Source organism: Lampetra planeri, unplaced genomic scaffold (assembly GCF_965212315.1).
Source record: "Lampetra planeri unplaced genomic scaffold, kcLamPlan1.2.h2 scaffold_438, whole genome shotgun sequence".
In the NCBI taxonomy this organism is placed as follows: domain Eukaryota; kingdom Metazoa; phylum Chordata; class Hyperoartia; order Petromyzontiformes; family Petromyzontidae; genus Lampetra; species Lampetra planeri.
Genome location: NW_027615261.1, coordinates 17,602 through 39,597, shown reverse-complemented (window position 1 = coordinate 39,597; position 21,996 = coordinate 17,602). Strand labels below are relative to the sequence as shown.

Below are 21,996 nucleotides of genomic sequence, written 5' to 3'. Positions count from 1 at the left end.
TGCAGAGTGATGCCGGCTCTAGCAGAGCACGGCGTGCGATGCACTGTGTTGCCTCTGAAGAAGAACTTCTGCAACTCAATCTTAATTTTAGAACTTTCGTGACTGCAGGAATTATTATTTGGTTCTTTCGGTTAAGTCACGTCTAAAGATAAAATAATAAATTAAATTAAATAATAGAATACGACGTTTCGATTGCAACACAAGCAATCATCATCAGGTATAATGAAATAGCGACATAATATCTAACCAGAAAACTATAGACAGACATATTAGCAGACAGATATCACAAGATACATACATAGCGAGAGCAACACAGGTGACAGAGAGGGGTGATCGTCTCTGTGGGGTGGCCTTAAATAGACAGAGGGGGGGGCGGAGGCAGAGAGAGGGAGGGGGGTTAGAAAAAATTAGCATATCAATGAGTGGTCCAAAAGAAAACGTGGTGCTGCGAGTACGATGGCACAGCAAGCAAGCCTGAAAATCAGGAGAAAGACACACTAAAATTAAATAACCTAGTAAAATATCGAAATGTAATGTAATACAACACAGAGGGTCGGTCAACACACAATTAACGCATAGCCTGGTTGATTACGTATTTCAAAGATTGCTAAGTTAGAATTTAAGTGTGAACATTCTAAAGAGGACACAGGCAGAGAAAACAAGTCGCCAGAGAGAGAGAAAAAAGATAAGCTTAAAACTTCCCCGTAGAAGTGGTTCAATCTTAATTTTAGAACTTTCGTGACTGCAGGAATTATTATTTGGTTCTTTCGGTTAAGTCACGTCTAAAGATAAAATAATAAATTAAATTAAATAATAGAATACGACGTTTCGATTGCAACACAAGCAATCATCATCAGGTATAATGAAATAGCGACATAATATCTAACCAGAAAACTATAGACAGACATATTAGCAGACAGATATCACAAGATACATACATAGCGAGAGCAACACAGGTGACAGAGAGGGGTGATCGTCTCTGTGGGGTGGCCTTAAATAGACAGAGGGGGGGGCGGAGGCAGAGAGAGGGAGGGGGGTTAGAAAAAATTAGCATATCAATGAGTGGTCCAAAAGAAAACGTGGTGCTGCGAGTACGATGGCACAGCAAGCAAGCCTGAAAATCAGGAGAAAGACACACTAAAATTAAATAACCTAGTAAAATATCGAAATGTAATGTAATACAACACAGAGGGTCGGTCAACACACAATTAACGCATAGCCTGGTTGATTACGTATTTCAAAGATTGCTAAGTTAGAATTTAAGTGTGAACATTCTAAAGAGGACACAGGCAGAGAAAACAAGTCGCCAGAGAGAGAGAAAAAAAGATAAGCTTAAAACTTCCCCGTAGAAGTGGTTCAATCTTAATTTTAGAACTTTCGTGACTGCAGGAATTATTATTTGGTTCTTTCGGTTAAGTCACGTCTAAAGATAAAATAATAAATTAAATTAAATAATAGAATACGACGTTTCGATTGCAACACAAGCAATCATCATCAGGTATAATGAAATAGCGACATAATATCTAACCAGAAAACTATAGACAGACATATTAGCAGACAGATATCACAAGATACATACATAGCGAGAGCAACACAGGTGACAGAGAGGGGTGATCGTCTCTGTGGGGTGGCCTTAAATAGACAGAGGGGGGGGCGGAGGCAGAGAGAGGGAGGGGGGTTAGAAAAAATTAGCATATCAATGAGTGGTCCAAAAGAAAACGTGGTGCTGCGAGTACGATGGCACAGCAAGCAAGCCTGAAAATCAGGAGAAAGACACACTAAAATTAAATAACCTAGTAAAATATCGAAATGTAATGTAATACAACACAGAGGGTCGGTCAACACACAATTAACGCATAGCCTGGTTGATTACGTATTTCAAAGATTGCTAAGTTAGAATTTAAGTGTGAACATTCTAAAGAGGACACAGGCAGAGAAAACAAGTCGCCAGAGAGAGAGAAAAAAAGATAAGCTTAAAACTTCCCCGTAGAAGTGGTTCAATCTTAATTTTAGAACTTTCGTGACTGCAGGAATTATTATTTGGTTCTTTCGGTTAAGTCACGTCTAAAGATAAAATAATAAATTAAATTAAATAATAGAATACGACGTTTCGATTGCAACACAAGCAATCATCATCAGGTATAATGAAATAGCGACATAATATCTAACCAGAAAACTATAGACAGACATATTAGCAGACAGATATCACAAGATACATACATAGCGAGAGCAACACAGGTGACAGAGAGGGTGATCGTCTCTGTGGGGTGGCCTTAAATAGACAGAGGGGGGGGCGGAGGCAGAGAGAGGGAGGGGGGTTAGAAAAAATATTTAAGGCCACCCCACAGAGACGATCACCCCTCTCTGTCACCTGTGTTGCTCTCGCTATGTATGTATCTTGTGATATCTGTCTGCTAATATGTCTGTCTATAGTTTTCTGGTTAGATATTATGTCGCTATTTCATTATACCTGATGATGATTGCTTGTGTTGCAATCGAAACGTCGTATTCTATTATTTAATTTAATTTATTATTTTATCTTTAGACGTGACTTAACCGAAAGAACCAAATAATAATTCCTGCAGTCACGAAAGTTCTAAAATTAAGATTGAACCACTTCTACGGGGAAGTTTTAAGCTTATCTTTTTTCTCTCTCTCTGGCGACTTGTTTTCTCTGCCTGTGTCCTCTTTAGAATGTTCACACTTAAATTCTAACTTAGCAATCTTTGAAATACGTAATCAACCAGGCTATGCGTTAATTGTGTGTTGACCGACCCTCTGTGTTGTATTACATTACATTTCGATATTTTACTAGGTTATTTAATTTTAGTGTGTCTTTCTCCTGATTTTCAGGCTTGCTTGCTGTGCCATCGTACTCGCAGCACCACGTTTTCTTTTGGACCACTCATTGATAAGCTAATTTTTTCTAACCCCCCTCCCTCTCTCTGCCTCCGCCCCCCCCTCTGTCTATTTAAGGCCACCCCACAGAGACGATCACCCCTCTCTGTCACCTGTGTTGCTCTCGCTATGTATGTATCTTGTGATATCTGTCTGCTAATATGTCTGTCTATAGTTTTCTGGTTAGATATTATGTCGCTATTTCATTATACCTGATGATGATTGCTTGTGTTGCAATCGAAACGTCGTATTCTATTATTTAATTTAATTTATTATTGTATCTTTAGACGTGACTTAACCGAAAGAACCAAATAATAATTCCTGCAGTCACGAAAGTTCTAAAATTAAGATTGAACCACTTCTACGGGGAAGTTTTAAGCTTATCTTTTTTCTCTCTCTCTGGCGACTTGTTTTCTCTGCCTGTGTCCTCTTTAGAATGTTCACACTTAAATTCTAACTTAGCAATCTTTGAAATACGTAATCAACCAGGCTATGCGTTAATTGTGTGTTGACCGACCCTCTGTGTTGTATTACATTACATTTCGATATTTTACTAGGTTATTTAATTTTAGTGTGTCTTTCTCCTGATTTTCAGGCTTGCTTGCTGTGCCATCGTACTCGCAGCACCACGTTTTCTTTTGGACCACTCATTGATATGCTAATTTTTTCTAACCCCCCTCCCTCTCTCTGCCTCCGCCCCCCCCTCTGTCTATTTAAGGCCACCCCACAGAGACGATCACCCCTCTCTGTCACCTGTGTTGCTCTCGCTATGTATGTATCTTGTGATATCTGTCTGCTAATATGTCTGTCTATAGTTTTCTGGTTAGATATTATGTCGCTATTTCATTATACCTGATGATGATTGCTTGTGTTGCAATCGAAACGTCGTATTCTATTATTTAATTTAATTTATTATTTTATCTTTAGACGTGACTTAACCGAAAGAACCAAATAATAATTCCTGCAGTCACGAAAGTTCTAAAATTAAGATTGAACCACTTCTACGGGGAAGTTTTAAGCTTATCTTTTTTCTCTCTCTCTGGCGACTTGTTTTCTCTGCCTGTGTCCTCTTTAGAATGTTCACACTTAAATTCTAACTTAGCAATCTTTGAAATACGTAATCAACCAGGCTATGCGTTAATTGTGTGTTGACCGACCCTCTGTGTTGTATTACATTACATTTCGATATTTTACTAGGTTATTTAATTTTAGTGTGTCTTTCTCCTGATTTTCAGGCTTGCTTGCTGTGCCATCGTACTCGCAGCACCACGTTTTCTTTTGGACCACTCATTGATAAGCTAATTTTTTCTAACCCCCCTCCCTCTCTCTGCCTCCGCCCCCCCCTCTGTCTATTTAAGGCCACCCCACAGAGACGATCACCCCTCTCTGTCACCTGTGTTGCTCTCGCTATGTATGTATCTTGTGATATCTGTCTGCTAATATGTCTGTCTATAGTTTTCTGGTTAGATATTATGTCGCTATTTCATTATACCTGATGATGATTGCTTGTGTTGCAATCGAAACGTCGTATTCTATTATTTAATTTAATTTATTATTTTATCTTTAGACGTGACTTAACCGAAAGAACCAAATAATAATTCCTGCAGTCACGAAAGTTCTAAAATTAAGATTGAACCACTTCTACGGGGAAGTTTTAAGCTTATCTTTTTTCTCTCTCTCTGGCGACTTGTTTTCTCTGCCTGTGTCCTCTTTAGAATGTTCACACTTAAATTCTAACTTAGCAATCTTTGAAATACGTAATCAACCAGGCTATGCGTTAATTGTGTGTTGACCGACCCTCTGTGTTGTATTACATTACATTTCGATATTTTACTAGGTTATTTAATTTTAGTGTGTCTTTCTCCTGATTTTCAGGCTTGCTTGCTGTGCCATCGTACTCGCAGCACCACGTTTTCTTTTGGACCACTCATTGATATGCTAATTTTTTCTAACCCCCCTCCCTCTCTCTGCCTCCGCCCCCCCCCTCTGTCTATTTAAGGCCACCCCACAGAGACGATCACCCCTCTCTGTCACCTGTGTTGCTCTCGCTATGTATGTATCTTGTGATATCTGTCTGCTAATATGTCTGTCTATAGTTTTCTGGTTAGATATTATGTCGCTATTTCATTATACCTGATGATGATTGCTTGTGTTGCAATCGAAACGTCGTATTCTATTATTTAATTTAATTTATTATTTTATCTTTAGACGTGACTTAACCGAAAGAACCAAATAATAATTCTGCAACTCAGTTGGACTCACTACACATGGATTTCCTCCCAGAAAATAAAAAACCCCTTCCAATTGAACATGTATTGCTCATCTATCCCAATGCTGGAAATTACTTGCAAAATTACTGAATTCGGATGACACATGCAATCATCATCCCCTCCTGCTGCCAAAAAAATGGCATGACCCTCGTTAAAAATATTCTTGAGACTTAGGATTTTCTGGGTCAGGAAGTGTAACAATAATAAAAATGTCCTTGTCCCTAACTCTTGTTTCTGTCCTCCTGACAGGTGGAGGTGAATGTGAGTGTGCGCCACATGTACCTGTACAGCCGCGAGGTGCGTGGGGTGGTGGCACGTCTCCGCGCCGAGTGTGGGTCACTGTCCGTGCACGCAGTTGCCTTGGCCCACACTCAAGGTGATCTGAACAAGGCCTTGGGACACGTTCGTAATGAGAAACAGGCAAATGTGCAAGCTTCTAGCATGCGATCGCGACGACCTACACGTGAGGTGGTAAGTCTTGAATAATAATAATTTAGTTGACAGTAATACCCTGGTTTATGTCGGGGATGCTTTCCTTAAATGTGCGACAACGAATACCGAAACGACGTAAATCAACGCAATTTTGCCACGAGGACTAAACAATGCTGAAGCCGTGTTAATGCGTGCATCTTCATCCTAGACGTATCCGCAACATTACATTCAATTACTAAAAATACTACACTCAATACTAGTTTCGGCAGTAAACGTTAAAACATTATTAGCAGTACATTATGAAAATAAAATCACTAAAATATCATGCGTAATTACTATATTGTACTCCACAGTACAGAACATTTCTTTATGCGCGATACAAAGTAGTTTGTGTACTGGGTTAGGTGGAGGTGAAGGTTGAGAGGCGACGGTTACGAGAAAGGGCAGACGATGCTGTCAGCGACATGAGTGTGGGTTGAGGCAACGCTAGTCGGGTAGCGGTGGTGTTGATAATGAAGTGACAACGTATTTTCTAAACGATATAAAAGGGGGAGGTGTAAAATTGCAAGGCTTACAGCGCAAGGCTATCACGAAGGCGCAGTACAGCACATACAGTAGTCTGCAGTAGCTACATGTTGTGATGTTGCTTTGTGGAATGCCAATTGAGGAATTTGTCGGTCATTTGTGAATTTGGAAAATTTGAACCGTGACAGCAACACACATTGGCCTACTCTTATCAAAATAGCTTCTTTGCCCATCCTAGGACGGAAGCTGTAATATTTACGAAAAAAATTAGCAGAGTATAATTGTATCTTGTGTTAATTGAATGGCAGTGAATCTTGCACGAAATTATGTCATAAAACACTTCACTGCATTTCACTGTAGCACTGTATATAACTGACCTTCAATTTGTTCTAATTCACTGCTCTGATACTTTATTATTTTCTGCTTTCGCCCGCTGGGGTGCAAATAAATTGGATTGCAATACAATATCTGGAAAATCACCGAGAAATGTCTATTTAACCAAAATGTAGAAGCATAAATTAGACTTATCTTAGGAATAAATATAGACCCCAAATCCAATTTGTTGCCGCGTAGAATTATTTATTAGATTCATTTTAAATAAAGAATCGTGAAACTTAAAGCGAATTTGCAACAAATAATAATTCTGCTCTACCTTAATGGCGGGGGTGCGGCATGTGGAGTGACGTCACGCGCGGGACACAAACTCCCTAATTAATAATCATGAGCGGATGACGTCACTGATGTGGACCACGCCACCCACCTTCTCATTAATAATCAAGAGTGGATGATGTCATTCCACATGGAGTTCCCCCCCCTGATCAATAATCATGAGCGGATTCCGTCACTCCACATGGAGCTCCCCCCCTTCATCAATAATCATGGCATGATGACGTCACTCATGTGGACCCTGGCCCCACCCCCTCATTAATAATCATGAGCGGGTCTTTATTTTCGATTGAATATTTCAGATTAACTGCAATACACCCGTCCTTGGACGGGCTATAGGCTACTTTTATAATAATTTAGAAGCAAAAATTAGACTTACCTTTTGTTTCAAGTGCTGAAGAAATAAATAAAGACACCAAATACACTTTGTTGCTGCGTAGAAATATTGATTTGATTACATTTCAATAAAGAAACGTCAAATTTAAAGTTAATTTGCGTAAAACAAATTATTTCCAATCAACCTGCGGGAATGTAAAAATCCACCCGCTCATGATTATGAATGAGGGGGGGGGTGTCTCTTTTGCAGTGACGTCACGTACGGATTTAGCACTGCTGCGTATATTTATTTTTTACTTTCTGTAAAGAAACGTCATATTTGAAGCAACTTTGCGAAAAAACTATCTTTCCACTCGGCCTTCCGCGTGAGTGTAAAAATCCACCCGCTCATGATTATTTTATTATTAATGACGGGGGAGGGGGTATGTGGAGTGACGTCACGTGCATTACACACATTTCTGGGCTATTATAGTAGTAATGCCATCAGCGGGAATTGTAACGTCCACTGTGAAGCGTCACTTTCATGTAAATTGCATCATCAGAATCGCTGATTTAGATCTCTGTGTCGCGAGAAGAAAGCTCACAGTGGTCCATGGGCGACCGGGATTTTGCTTCGGTGGCCATTGGACTTTGGAACTCTGTCAAAGTTGGTCAGGGAGTCTAGTTCAGTTTGGGCCTTCAGGTCCCCCCTAAAAATATTTATCTTTTAAGAAAGCATCTCGAATTTTAACTTTGCCACTTCTTACCCCCCCCCCCCCCCCCATTGTAAGGCACCTTGATGTTTTATGCATGGGGTCAGTAAAAGAGAAGAAGCAGAAAGAGAAGTGTTGTGAGCTGCGGTCGTGAGTGAATGTGTGTACAGGTGAGCGTGTAGCTCGGTGAGTGAGCGTGTGGGTGATTTGCCACAGTGTAATGGTTAGCACACTGGATTTGCGATGATCCTAAGGTCACCAGTTTGTTTCTATGGCAGTTGAAACAACGGTGCAAGTCTCTCGAATTCCCCCCCCCTCCACTTGTGTAAGAACTCATCATATATTCGTCGAAAATGTAAAAAAACAATTCAGGACCTGACTGTGACTCAGTGTGGATCTCCTGGAGTCAGTCTATTTTATTATTATAAAGAATTAAAGGGGCTGTTTGATGACACGACTAGAGAGCTGGCTTGCACTGCAGGGAACTTAATATTCAACTTGGATTCCGCAACCCTCAATGGCTATTTTAAGTTAAATTTGTGCATGTAAGACTCGCACAAACAACCATACCCAGAAACCCATAGACTCCAACAGAGACTCATACATTACTACAGACACTCAGACTCACACAGCGACCCCATACTCACAGAGACCGATAGACATGCACAGAGACCCATAGCCTCACACAGAGATCCATACACTCAAAGGCCCAAAAACTCACAGAAATCCATAGATTCGCACAGATGTCAATAGAATTTTAATTTGAATATTTATTTATACTGGATGAATCTGATGAGCTATAACGATGTTTTTGTAATGTAGTAACTCGGCGGGAGACGACTTCACGGGTAACACACTCTTTATTTTATCAAACTTGGTTACAGGTGACTAACACCTACTTTGTATCTCGGGTGACAAACACCCACTTAGCTACTTGGCGACTAACGCCCACTGAGCTACTAGGATGACCCACATCCACTTAGTACTCGGGTGACAAACACCCACTTAGCTACTTGGCGACTAACGCCCACTGAGCTACTCGGATGACCAACATCCACTTAGTACTCGGGTGACAAACACCCACTTAGCTACTTGGCGACTAACGCCCACTGAGCTACTCGGATGACCAACATCCTCTTAGCTACTTGGCGACTAACGCCACTGAGCTACTCGGATGACCAACATCCACTTAGTACTCGGGTGACAAACACCCACTTAGCTACTTGGCGACTAACGCCCACTGAGCTACTCGGATGACCAACATCCACTTAGCTACTCGGCGACTAACGCCACTGAGCTACTCGGATGCACTAGGTCTTCAGCTCCGTCTTCGGGTCTTCAACTGGGTAACTCTCCCCGAGTGCTCTCGCGCGTCCCCCTTTATACCCCACCTGCGGACGTCGCTGCGAGCACCCACTTATTCGACCAATCGCCGGGCGCTGGCTACGATCCTCTTTTCCCACATCTCATCGTGCCTCACCACTCACGCCGCGCCGCCCCGTCATCTGTCACTCCCGGCGCGCGCGTCCACACCACGCCCACAACGCGTGCCCAACCCCGCACCCCGCGCCGCCCCGTGATCCATCACTGTCACAGTCGGCGCACGTCAATACCACCACTACATCACCCCCTACCACATAGCTCGCAGCCGCCCCGGCTGCTACAAAAATATACAAACCCTCCCTGTGTGCCCCGTAACACAACACAACAACTAAGCTAACAACACAACACGACGCGAACACCACCATCCGCAACCCTCAACCAATGCCACCGCGACAATAGAACAATATATACAAACCGGCGAGTGACAATAGCAATGTGTATACAAAAAAAAATAAATGGAAAAATTTTTTTTTTCTTTCGACTCGTGCAGTGTCCCCTTTTCTTCCGAGCGTCCCTACAACGGGACATTACCCCGGCAGAGGGGAACACCGGGCGAGCTCGGTGTAGAGCACAAAAAAAACCGTCCTCATGAAAATTGTTGAGACCTAGCCCGAGTCCGCCTTGCCGGTCCGTCGTACGGCACCAGACGCGGTTGAACGTCCGGTGGTGCCGGCGGTTCAGGAAGACATCGGCCAGGCATCGAGGACTCGTGCGTGCCCCGGGGTTCAGGCTCTCGACGGTCAGCAGCCGTCAAGCCCGAGGCACCTGGGGGTGGGTCAGGTGGAGACACGTGAGGATCAGCCTGCGACACCTCCCTCCCCGAGTCGACGGTCACATCACACGCCCGGTCGTCACGGCACAGAACGGGGTCACACGGTGCCGCATAGGGCTTCAGTCGGGAGGGGTGCACATACCAACGGCGTTTCCCCCATTTAATCTGTATACTCTGGGGCCGTGCAACCCGCACAATTTCCACCGGTCCCCTCCAAGGTCTCAACAACTTGGGGGACGTAGCCAACGGTGCATGTGGACAATGCAGCCAGGCCTTATCGCCTGGTTTCCAATCATGCGTATGCACCCTCCGCTCATGCAATTTCTCGTTTGCAATTTGCCGCGACCGCGAATTCAACCTTGCCCCCTCCCGCGCTTCAGTCAATTTGGCGATATTAAATTTGATGTGGTCTGCCAATTTAGATTTTGCACGTGGCTGGGAAATCCCCAGTTGGACGTCCATGGCCGGATCGGCCTCCCGCCCATACATAAGAAAAAATGGGGAAAACCCTGTCGCCGCATGAGGGGCCATTCGATAGGCCGCGAGTACCCCCGGCACCTGTAAGTCCCAATCAACCTGATCGTCGCAGACCTGTTGGCACAACATAGACGTAATCGTTCTGTTCAGACGCTCAACCATCCCGTCAGTCTGCGGGTGGTAGGGGGAAGTACGCACTTTCTTTGTACCCAACAGGTCGCACACCTCGCGCAACAAAACGCTCGAAAAATTCTTCCCTTGATCCGTCAGCAAGCGTTCGGGGGCGCCCTTGTCCAACACATAACCCTGGACAAAGGCGTCCGCCACCGCCGCAGCCGACTGGTTGGCGAGCGGCCATGCCATAGGCCATCGGGTGAAGTATTCCACGCCAACCAGCAGGAACCTATTTCCCCTTGGTGTAACCGGAAAGGGCCCCAAGATGTCCAACGCTACCAATTCGTTTATACGCGAAACCTGAATGGATTGCAGCGGTGGATTAGCTGCCAATGGTGGCGGTTTCCTTTTGGCGCACCCTACGCATCCCTTAAGAATATTCGCCACGTCGTTACCCATCCCCGGCCAATAATAGTCTCGCTGGATTAGGGCGAGCGTTTTGTGAAAACCCAGATGCATGAGCCGTTCATGAGCTGCCAGAACAACCCTACCCCGCATAGCAACAGGCACAACGAGCACGTGACGCCGGGACATGTTGTCCCACCTCATCAACAGGCCCTGTCTGCACACCCAGGAACCGACCCGCGCCTCCCCTTGTTCGGGAGCGCCAACTTTCCGACGCAGCGTAAGTAGGGAGCTGTCGGACATCTGGAGGCGGCCCCACTCAATGAGGGGCAACGACAACAGCGAATCCCTCCCCGTGGGGGCGTCCTCTCCCGGGGTGTCAGTGGCGGCGAGCGCAACTCCCGGGGTGCCGGCGACCGGGGGTTTGCACCGCGCTGATCCCAACAAACATGTGCAGTCCGTGCACGGCGGCAACCGCGACAAGGCGTCCGCGTTTGAGTGCCGCAACCCCTTGCGGTAAATCGTCGTGAATTGGTAGTCTTGAAGGACCTCCAACCATCGGGACAATTGGCCCGATGGCTGCGCCACGCGCATAGCGTATTGTAGAGCCGCATGGTCCGTCCGGACCGTAAAATGACGGCCGTAAAGATACGGCCTGAATTGCTGTGTAAAGAACACAATGGCTAACAATTCACGACGAGTTATGCAATAGCGTTGTTCTGCGGGGGAAAGAACCCTACTACCGTAGGCGACCACCCGTTCAACCCCCCCGACCAACTGTGAGAGCACCCCCCCGATACCCGTATTGCTGGCGTCCGTGTCAAGCAAAAACGGTTGTGTGAAATCGGGGTAACACAAGGGGGGAGCCTGCACCAAAGCGTCACGGAGGGAGCAGAACGCATCCTCCTCCTCTGCCCCCCAGTGAAACCTCACACCCTTAGCCGTCAAAGCGTGCAGGGGCTTGGCTATGGTGGCAAATTGCTTGACAAAACGACGGTAATAGGAGGCAAAACCAATGAAACTACGAACCTCCGTGACCGAGGTTGGCGTTGGCCATGAGCTGACGCAATGCGTCTTAGCAGGGTCCGTCGAGATCCCTGAACGACTGACGATATGGCCCAAATACCTGACCGATTCCCGAAGCAGAAAACATTTAGCCGGTTTAAATTTAAGCTTAGCGGAACGCATCCTGAGGAACACCGCTCTCAGTCGCTGGAGGTGCTCCTCGAAAGTCCGACTAAAGACGATAATATCGTCAAGATAAATCAAACAGGTATCCCATTGGAGGCCCGACAAAACCAATTCCATGAGTCTCTGGAACGTGGCGGGAGCGGAATGTAAGCCCATGGGCAAACGGTTGAATTCAAAAAGGCCCCCAGGTGTCCGGAAAGCAGTTTTAGGTTTAGACTCGTTATCGAGTGGCAATTGCCAAAATCCAGAAAGCAGATCGAGTGTGGAAAAAAACTGCGCTCCCGCCAAGGCATCCAGCGACTCATCCATCCTGGGGAGCGGATACGCATCCGCCATCGAGATTTTGTTTAAGCGGCGGAAATCGACACAAAACCGCAAGGACCCGTCCTGTTTCTTTACTAGGACAATAGGAGCACCCCACGGACTAGAAGAGGGCGAAATGATATCGGCCGCCAACATATCATTAACCGCCGATTGCACATGTTCCTTCTCGGCCGGGCTGAACCGGAAGGGATTCTGACGAATAGGGGCCGCGTCCCCTGTAGCTATGTGGTGGCGCAACAGGTCAGTGCAGCCGATATCGTACTTATGTTTGCTGAACACGTCAGCAAACTCGATGAGCAAACCCCTCAATGCTCCCAATTGCACCCCGGACAAGTTAGCAGAACCCGCACACAGCGAGTCCAACCACTCAGTCCCCTCATCACTTTGAGGATGCGACTCGACAGTAAAATCTGCTTGAGCCACGAGCCGTTCCTCAACGGGCAGCGGCGCGGCGTGAGCCAGCACCATTCCCTGCGCAATTACGGCCGGCCGCGACCCCGTATTCAGGACCATTACGAACGGCTCACTGTCCCCTCTCACCACGGTTTGAGCAACCGCTAAGTCGAGGCCCTTACTGGCTCTGTTTGACGGCCCCAACAGCACCCCCTGTGCCTCCGCACCCACCTCGAGTGGCTTCCTGAACCGAAGGGGTACTAACATTTGCGATCCCGGGGGTACCCGTACAGTGTGAGTCGCCAGCGCCTGCACCGTCGCACAAACCGTGCGCACTTTGATAGGGCTCGACAAGAAGGCAACCCGCCGACCTGACGGAAGCTCTATGCAGGCCTGATCAATAAGAATTTTGATGGGCATTTTTGACAAAAAGTCCGTACCTAGCAAACAGGGAACGGCCAGCGATGATGATACAAAAATAGGGCCCGCTAATTTAATGTCCCCAATGCAAATAGTCGCCCGAATCTGGCCGATGATCCCCAGGGATCCCCCATTCGCCGCATAAAATGGCACGTCTACTGGCAGAAGGGGTCTACTTTGGACGGGAAGAATGTTATAAATAAGGTCCGAGATGATGGTGGCCGACGCACCCGTGTCAACAAGCACCCGGACCTCAACCCCGTCAATGAACCCCGTTACCACGGACGACCCGGCTGACGCAGCCACGATCCTGTGGGCCAATTCGGACCACTCGACTGCTTGCGGGCCGCGTACGGACCCCCCTCGCCGAATTGAACCCCCGGCACCCAACCGCGAACCCCCCACCGCGAAGCGGCGACCCGAATGTGCCGTGTTTGTGGACCGAACGTGTGAGGTGCCGCGACTTGCCGGGTTTTGTTGGGATGACTTGTGGCCCTGGTCGTCGTCCCGACGGGGTCCTGCGGCGCGCGGACGCGGGGCCCGGCACCCGGCTGCGACGTGACCCCGAAGGCCGCAGTTGTAGCAGACGACGGACGTCGTAGGTTTCGGTTGCTCCAGCTTGCGGGGCGAACGTGTGGGCGAACGACCTCCCGTTCTCCACTCCCCCGGACACGATGCAGCGAAGCCCCGCTCCTGCACCGCAGCTGGCTGAGGTTCGGCGATCGTGGCGGCCAGTGCCGCATTCCCCGGCCATTTGCAGACGACCCCCGGCTTGCGTTTGAGGACCTCGTACGCGTGAATGCTCGTGGCGATCGCCAGGGAGCAGATCTCCATCTCGTCTGCCACGTTGATGGGGACCCCCAACTCGTGGGCCAACACCAGCAGCTGCTCCGTCACCATGGCGTCCTTCCCCTCCTTATCCATGCGGGGAAAAGCCGCGTCCGCCAAGGCGAGCAGTGCCGTGCGGTAGGCTAGCGTCGTTTCCCCAGCCACCTTCCGCCGATCGTAGAACTGGTGGCGGCACGTGGAGGGCGGCCCGAACACCTTCGCCATCAGGTGTAGTGCGGCCTGGAGCGTAGAGCGGGACGACCTTGCAGCAGATGTGAAGGCTGCAAGCGCGTCGTCGTCAAGCATCGCTGGCAACGCACGCAGGGCAGTGGTGTCGGACCACCCCGACATCTCCTGATGAGCGAGGAACCTTCGTTGGAAGGCTCCCCAGTCGCCCCCATCCGCCTTGAACGCCGACAGCGCGGGCAATCTTTGCTGGAGGACCCGATCGTCGTCGACGTCGGAGAGATTTTCCCGCGCTCCGCTGGAGTTGTGTAAAATGTCGGCTCGGTTGTCAGGCGCAAAATGGAGGGCTCCGGCGCGCGCCGATGACGTGGGCTGCGCTGCGCGGAGGTGTCCGGCCACGTGGCGTCCGTCTTTCCCGCCAATCGGTGGCGGCCCCCCAAAAACGGCGGCAACTTCCAGACTTTTGGCGCGAAGCGCCCTTTGGCGGGAATCCTCCACCGTCGCTTCCTCCACGACCCCCGCAGCCGTTTTTTCCGCTCGCCGGAACGGAGATGTCGGCCAAGACAGCGGCGGCGGCGAGTAGCAACTCCGCCAACCGGGCGTGCGCGTCCTGGAGGCCGGTGTCGGAGGCAAGCGGAGCGTCGGCCATCACCGCGAAGTGCTGCATCGGCGGCAACTCCTCGTCCTCTACTCCCGAGGTCGGTGTCCCCGGTACGCCGTCGTCATCCCGACCTCGCTCGTGGGTACGGGTAGTCTTCCTTGTGTCCATACTTCTTGAAGACAGGTTTACTTCTGACGCCAGTTGTAATGTAGTAACTCGGCGGGAGACGACTTCACGGGTAACACACTCTTTATTTTATCAAACTTGGTTACAGGTGACTAACACCTACTTTGTATCTCGGGTGACAAACACCCACTTAGCTACTTGGCGACTAACGCCCACTGAGCTACTAGGATGACCCACATCCACTTAGTACTCGGGTGACAAACACCCACTTAGCTACTTGGCGACTAACGCCCACTGAGCTACTCGGATGACCAACATCCACTTAGTACTCGGGTGACAAACACCCACTTAGCTACTTGGCGACTAACGCCCACTGAGCTACTCGGATGACCAACATCCTCTTAGCTACTTGGCGACTAACGCCACTGAGCTACTCGGATGACCAACATCCACTTAGTACTCGGGTGACAAACACCCACTTAGCTACTTGGCGACTAACGCCCACTGAGCTACTCGGATGACCAACATCCACTTAGCTACTCGGCGACTAACGCCACTGAGCTACTCGGATGCACTAGGTCTTCAGCTCCGTCTTCGGGTCTTCAACTGGGTAACTCTCCCCGAGTGCTCTCGCGCGTCCCCCTTTATACCCCACCTGCGGACGTCGCTGCGAGCACCCACTTATTCGACCAATCGCCGGGCGCTGGCTACGATCCTCTTTTCCCACATCTCATCGTGCCTCACCACTCACGCCGCGCCGCCCCGTCATCTGTCACTCCCGGCGCGCGCGTCCACACCACGCCCACAACGCGTGCCCAACCCCGCACCCCGCGCCGCCCCGTGATCCATCACTGTCACAGTCGGCGCACGTCAATACCACCACTACATTTTCACAGACGTCCAATCGGGTGGGTCAGAAAATAACAACAAAAATACAATACAAAAACATCACAGGAAAAGTAAACAAATTGTTTCGAAATATACAAATTAAATTGAACTCTTTTTATCTTACCATTGACTCATACAAACATGTTGGACTCGCACAGAGACCTTAACCACTAAACCTCGAACAATTAAAACGCTCTAAACCCCTAACTATCTAAATCCATAACCATCTAAACCGCTAACCCTCTCAACCCATTTACCCTTACAACCCTAATCTTTAAACCCCTCGCCCTCTAAAAGCTTAAACTCTAAACCACCAAAACACTAACCATCTCAACCCCTAACCCTCTAAATTCCTATACCCCTAACCCTCAACCCCTTTACCCTTAAAACCCTAACCCACCAAAACCCTCACTCTCTAAACCCCTTATTCTTTTAACCCTAACCGTCTAAGCCATTAAAAACCAAAACTTCTAAACCCTCTGAATCCCTAACCCTCTAAACCTTGAAACCCTAACCTTCTAAAACCCTAAATCCTTAACATTCTAAATACCAACCAATCTAAACCACTACCCTCTAAAGAACTAACCCTCTAGACCCCTAACCCTCTGAACTCATAACCTCCTAAATCCTCAACCTCTAAAACCCTAACCCTCAAACCCCTAACGTTCTAAAACCCTAAATCTGTAACCTAATCTCAATACGTTTAAACCCCAACCCTCTAAAGAACGAACCCTCTAGACACCTAACCCTTAAAACACCTATGCCCCTAAAATGCTAACCCTCTAAACACATAATCCACTACACCCGGAACCCTCTAAACCCATAAAGGTTTTTTTTGTTAGATTATGTAAATATAAACGTGTCCTTAAACCAACCACCACCTGAAACAGCCAATTAATAAAATTTGTCACATCAACAAAAAGTGCCATTTAGTGTTAGAGACTAAACCAAAAAAACCTTTATTATGGACAATATTAGTTGTGAAAGTCTACGTGTTAAACCCTCAACTCTCAAACCACTAAACCCCTAACACTGTAAATCACTAACCCTTGAAACCCCGATACCTCTAAACCCCTAAACACATACCCTTATAACCTCAACTACTAACCATCTAAACCATTCAACATCCAACAATCGAAACACAAAAACCTCTAAACACGTAACTCTCTAAACCCCTAACCCTCTAAAACCCATAAACCTCTAAACACGTAACTCTCTAAACCCTCTAAACTCAAAACGTTCTAAACTCTAACCCTCTAAACACCAAATCCTCTGAAGGACTTTCCCCTTAAGACCCCAACCGTCTAAACACCTCACCCTATTAAACCGCAACCCATAAACCCCCAACACTCTTAACTGCCTAAACCCTTAACCTTATAAACCCCAGACCGTCTAAACTTCTCAACCTGTAAAACCGTAACCCACTAAACCCCTCACCTTATAAACCCCTAATCCCCTAAATATCAAAACCTCTAAACCCATAACTTTCTAAAACTCTTCTGTGAACAGGTGTCTTTTATACAGGTAACAAGCCGAGATTAGGAGCACTCCCTTTAAGAGTGTGCTCCTAATCTCAGCTCGTTACCTGTATAAAAGACACCTGGGAGCCAGGAATCTTTCTGATTGAGAGGGGGTCAAATACTTATTTCCCTCATTAAAATGCAAATCAAGTTATAACATTTTTGACGTGCGTTTTTCTGGATTTTGTTGTTATTCTGTCTTTCACTGTTCAAATAAACCTACCATTAAAATTATAGACTGATCATTTCTTTGTCAGTGGGCAAACGTACAAAATCAGCAGGGGATCAAATATTTTTTTCCCTCACTGTATATAAATTGCATTGGCATATGTGGTCATTGACACGGTAAAACTAGTCAAGATGGTGTGGTGGTGTTGCAGTGTCAAGAAAAGTGCTTCATGGTGTTTTAAACTCTCTTCTCATTTGACAGCAATTGGAGAGTACAGCCATGTCTTTAGCTGCATGCAGTGAGGCATGGGGCGTCTGCGAGAATGCCGGCAATTCACGGAGCAAGACCAGAGGTCGAGCCATGCTGCCCACGTCTAGAGAGGTATTTGTATGCTTGAATAATAATAGTGAAAATTATTGTACAGGCAGACCTCGCTTAGCGCTCAAAATGTGTATGCTGGAGAAGTGGCCACTAATCAAATCGGCGCATAAAGGAGTTCATTAGACAATTGTATATTTGGGGATGCATTCCCAACAGCTTTAATTCTTACATGTGTAATGCGAGCGTAGGCTGGGGCTTCGCCGCCCCAGCCCCTAAGCCATCCAGGCGATACGAGCCATCGGGTAAAGGGTTCAAGGGTGGAGCCCGCGGGCGCTAGGGGGTGGTATTATCTGGAAAGTTCTTAAGGGGTGTGGTGAAGGGCAGAGTCTGGGTGACGCGGGAAGGGGATATAATGGAGAGCCGGAAGGGGCTCGAGGTCAGTTGGTGAGAGCTGGAAGCTGGACCACGTCGCGGGTCTCCGTGAGCCATCGGCCACCTGGCGACGCGGAGACGGCTCCCAGCGCGCCGTCTGCCAGCGGTGCGCGGGAGCGGGGAAGCGGGACGCCAGCTCACGCGACGCGCCGAGAGCGAGAGAATGGCGTGAGAGCGGGACTTGCCAGCTCACGCGACGCGCCGTGGAACGTCCGAGAGAGCGGAACGCGAGCTGTCCATATAACGAAGAAATAAACAGACGGAGACACAGTCGCTTCTTCTTGGTTCTTTCGGTAAAGTCACGTAGAAGGGAAATAATAAAATAATAAAAATAAAACATAATAAAATACAATTTTCACGACGTTTCGGCCACAGCGCAAGCAGCCGTCCTCAGGTGAAGAACAGGTCTGTCGGAAAGACAGCGTCTGAATGAACACAGTCGCTTGTTGTCGACCTGTATTATTGCACATGTATGAGCAATATATGAGGGCTTCATTGAGGTATTGGTAACAGCACTAATAATACAGATGCTAAAACTTCTTTTGGATAAGTAATATTTTAAAATACTTTTTTTTAAACACGCTTTAATGAAATGTACCGTATGAGTAATGGCAGAACTCCACAACTCCAGGAAGTGGCCCCGAGGCTTGCCATAATGTAAGGGACCGTGGTCAATTACAGCCTACGTAAGTTGAGCGTTGACAATTAGACCCAAGCCAAAACATAACATATAAAAAAAGATTGTTTCAAAATATATTTTTTATTTTTTTTGATAGAATATAGTATTGTCATTGATATGGCTATTTTAATACACACAATGGACTGGAAGGACAAGATTAAAGGGCTCGTATAATGCACATGCATAATGTACGTTGACTCATTATTCGCCCCCCCCCCCTCCACTTTGCGCAAGAGCGTGAAGTGTGGTCACCACATCTATGCCTCTATATAAGGAACAAAACAGGTGGACTTTTCCACAAATCTGTCTGTCGCCTGATGAAGCTAGTTGTAATACTGGAAAAACATCGTACTCAGATTGTAAATGTTGTGGCTTGGCTCTCCAACACACCAGTGTGCTGTACTAGTGACAAATTGGCATGTTCTGTTTACATTACAACCCTTACTAGTTGGCTGTGTCGGGTGGTGGTGGATTTTAACGACACATATATTTACACGATCTAACAAAACAAACCTCTTATGGATGATATTCGTCGTGAAAGCCTACGTGTTAAACGGGATATACGATGTCCCCTGTGAAGCCGATGGCGTTTAATTTACGGCTCGTACATCTTAGTATTAACCAGGACGGCCTGTCGGAATAGAACCGCAAACCTCTGCAACAAGTGGCAAATGCACTACCGCTGAGCCACGTCAATTATTTTATTCATAAACTTAGGTTTCCACGGCCAGCGTTATGATGCATAGTTGATTTGTGGGCTTAATTGAGGAGTGTGTATGTTCTCCACCTGCTGTACATGGACGACTCGTAGACTGAACTCTTAGTAAGGGCTTGCGCCAGTTTATTAACACAGAGGTAACAAAACACACCAGAGGTATGTGTCCCTACACTCAGTCCTTGACGCGGACGTCAGGCTCTATCTATTCCTAGCCTGGGCTATCTCTTGGCCTCTCACTCGAGTTGGGATGGGGGCTTATCCAACACCACCCGACCGAGGAGAGCAGCACCCCACGTAATCTTAACCGGCTCTTGCAGACTTCTCTGAGCCCTACCCCTGGCTGTATCTTCGGCTCTCCTACTCGTAGAACCCGGACGGGGGATCAGCCAACACCGTCCGGTCACGAGCAGGAGAGACCTTCTTAAGATGCTCACCATCCCGGGCTCCCACAACGACCCCGCTTTCGCCACGGGGTCCCCCTTAAGTATTTCCCGTGACATGACGTCATTGCGCCTCACAGCGCTCATGATGTCATGTCGTCATACTACTCTACACATGTGTAGTGAGTGACATTGGGGATGTCACTGTATGGTGCCGGACAGCATCGTGTGTGTTGCAGAGTGATGCCGGCTCTAGCAGAGCACGGCGTGCGATGCACTGTGTTGCCTCTGAAGAAGAACTTCTGCAACTCAGTTGGACTCACTACACATGGATTTCCTCCCATAAAATAAAAAACCCCTTCCAATTGAACATGTATTGCTCATCTATCCCAATGCTGGAAATTACTTGCAAAATTACTGAATTCGGATGACAGATGCAATCATCATCCCCTCCTGCTGCCAAAAAAATGGCATGACCCTCGTTAAAAATATTCTTGAGACTTAGGATTTTCTGGGTCAGGAAGTGTAACAATAATAAAAATGTCCTTGTCCCTAACTCTTGTTTCTGTCCTCCTGACAGGTGGAGGTGAATGTGAGTGTGCGCCACATGTACCTGTACAGCCGCGAGGTGCGTGGGGTGGTGGCACGTCTCCGCGCCGAGTGTGGGTCACTGTCCGTGCACGCAGTTGCCTTGGCCCACACTCAAGGTGATCTGAACAAGGCCTTGGGACACGTTCGTAATGAGAAACAGGCAAATGTGCAAGCTTCTAGCATGCGATCGCGACGACCTACACGTGAGGTGGTAAGTCTTGAATAATAATAATTTAGTTGACAGTAATACCCCGGTTTATGTCGGGGATGCTTTCCTTAAATGTGCGACAACGAATACCGAAACGACGTAAATCAACGCAATTTTGCCACGAGGACTAAACAATGCTGAAGCCGTGTTAATGCGTGCATCTTCATCCTAGACGTATCCGCAACATTACATTCAATTACTAAAAATACTACACTCAATACTAGTTTCGGCAGTAAACGTTAAAACATTATTAGCAGTACATTATGAAAATAAAATCACTAAAATATCATGCGTAATTACTATATTGTACTCCACAGTACAGAACATTTCTTTATGCGCGATGCAAAGTAGTTTGTGTACAGGGTTAGGTGGAGGTGAAGGTTGAGAGGCGACGGTTACGAGAAAGGGCAGACGATGCTGTCAGCGACATGAGTGTGGGTTGAGGCAACGCTAGTCGGGTAGCGGTGGTGTTGATAATGAAGTGACAACGTATTTTCTAAACGATATAAAAGGGGGAGGTGTACAATCGCAAGGCTTACAGCGCAAGTCTATCACGAAGGCGCAGTACAGCACATACAGTAGTCTGCAGTAGCTACATGTTGTGATGTTGCTTTGTGGAATGCCAATTGAGGAATTTGTCGGTCATTTATGAATTTGGAAAATTTGAACCGTGACAGCAACACACATTGGCCTACTCTTATCAAACTAGCTTCTTTGCCCATCCTAGGACGGAAGCTGTAATATTTACGAAAAAAATTAGCAGAGTATAATTGTATCTTGTGTTAATTGAATGGCAGTGAATCTTGCACGAAATTATGTCATAAAACACTTCATTGCATTTCACTGTAGCACTGTATATAACTGACCTTCAATTTGTTCTAATTCACTGCTCTGATACTTTATTATTTTCTGCTTTCGGTCGCTGGGGTGCAAATAAATTGGATTGCAATACAATATCTGGAAAATCACCGAGAAATGTCTATTTAACCAAAATGTAGACGCATAAATTATACTTATCTTAGGAATAAATATAGACCCCAAATCCAATTTG

The 21,996-nt window shown here is 47.0% G+C and overlaps 1 protein-coding gene across 2 annotated transcripts in view; it reads left to right on the top strand.

Moving 5' to 3' along the window:
• The window catches only part of LOC144741148 (uncharacterized), a 34,098-nt gene extending 13,058 nt beyond the window's left edge, over window positions 1-21,040 (top strand). For both annotated transcript variants that reach the window (XM_078623773.1, XM_078623775.1), the window contains exons 3-5: window positions 5,418-5,639; window positions 17,878-17,997; window positions 20,727-21,040. In XM_078623773.1, the coding sequence (XP_078479899.1) occupies window positions 5,418-5,639; window positions 17,878-17,997; window positions 20,727-20,963 (579 nt within the window). In that variant the 3' untranslated portion in view covers window positions 20,964-21,040. The remainder of the gene's footprint in view (window positions 1-5,417; window positions 5,640-17,877; window positions 17,998-20,726) is intronic.
• Window positions 21,041-21,996: the final 956 nt, after the last annotated feature.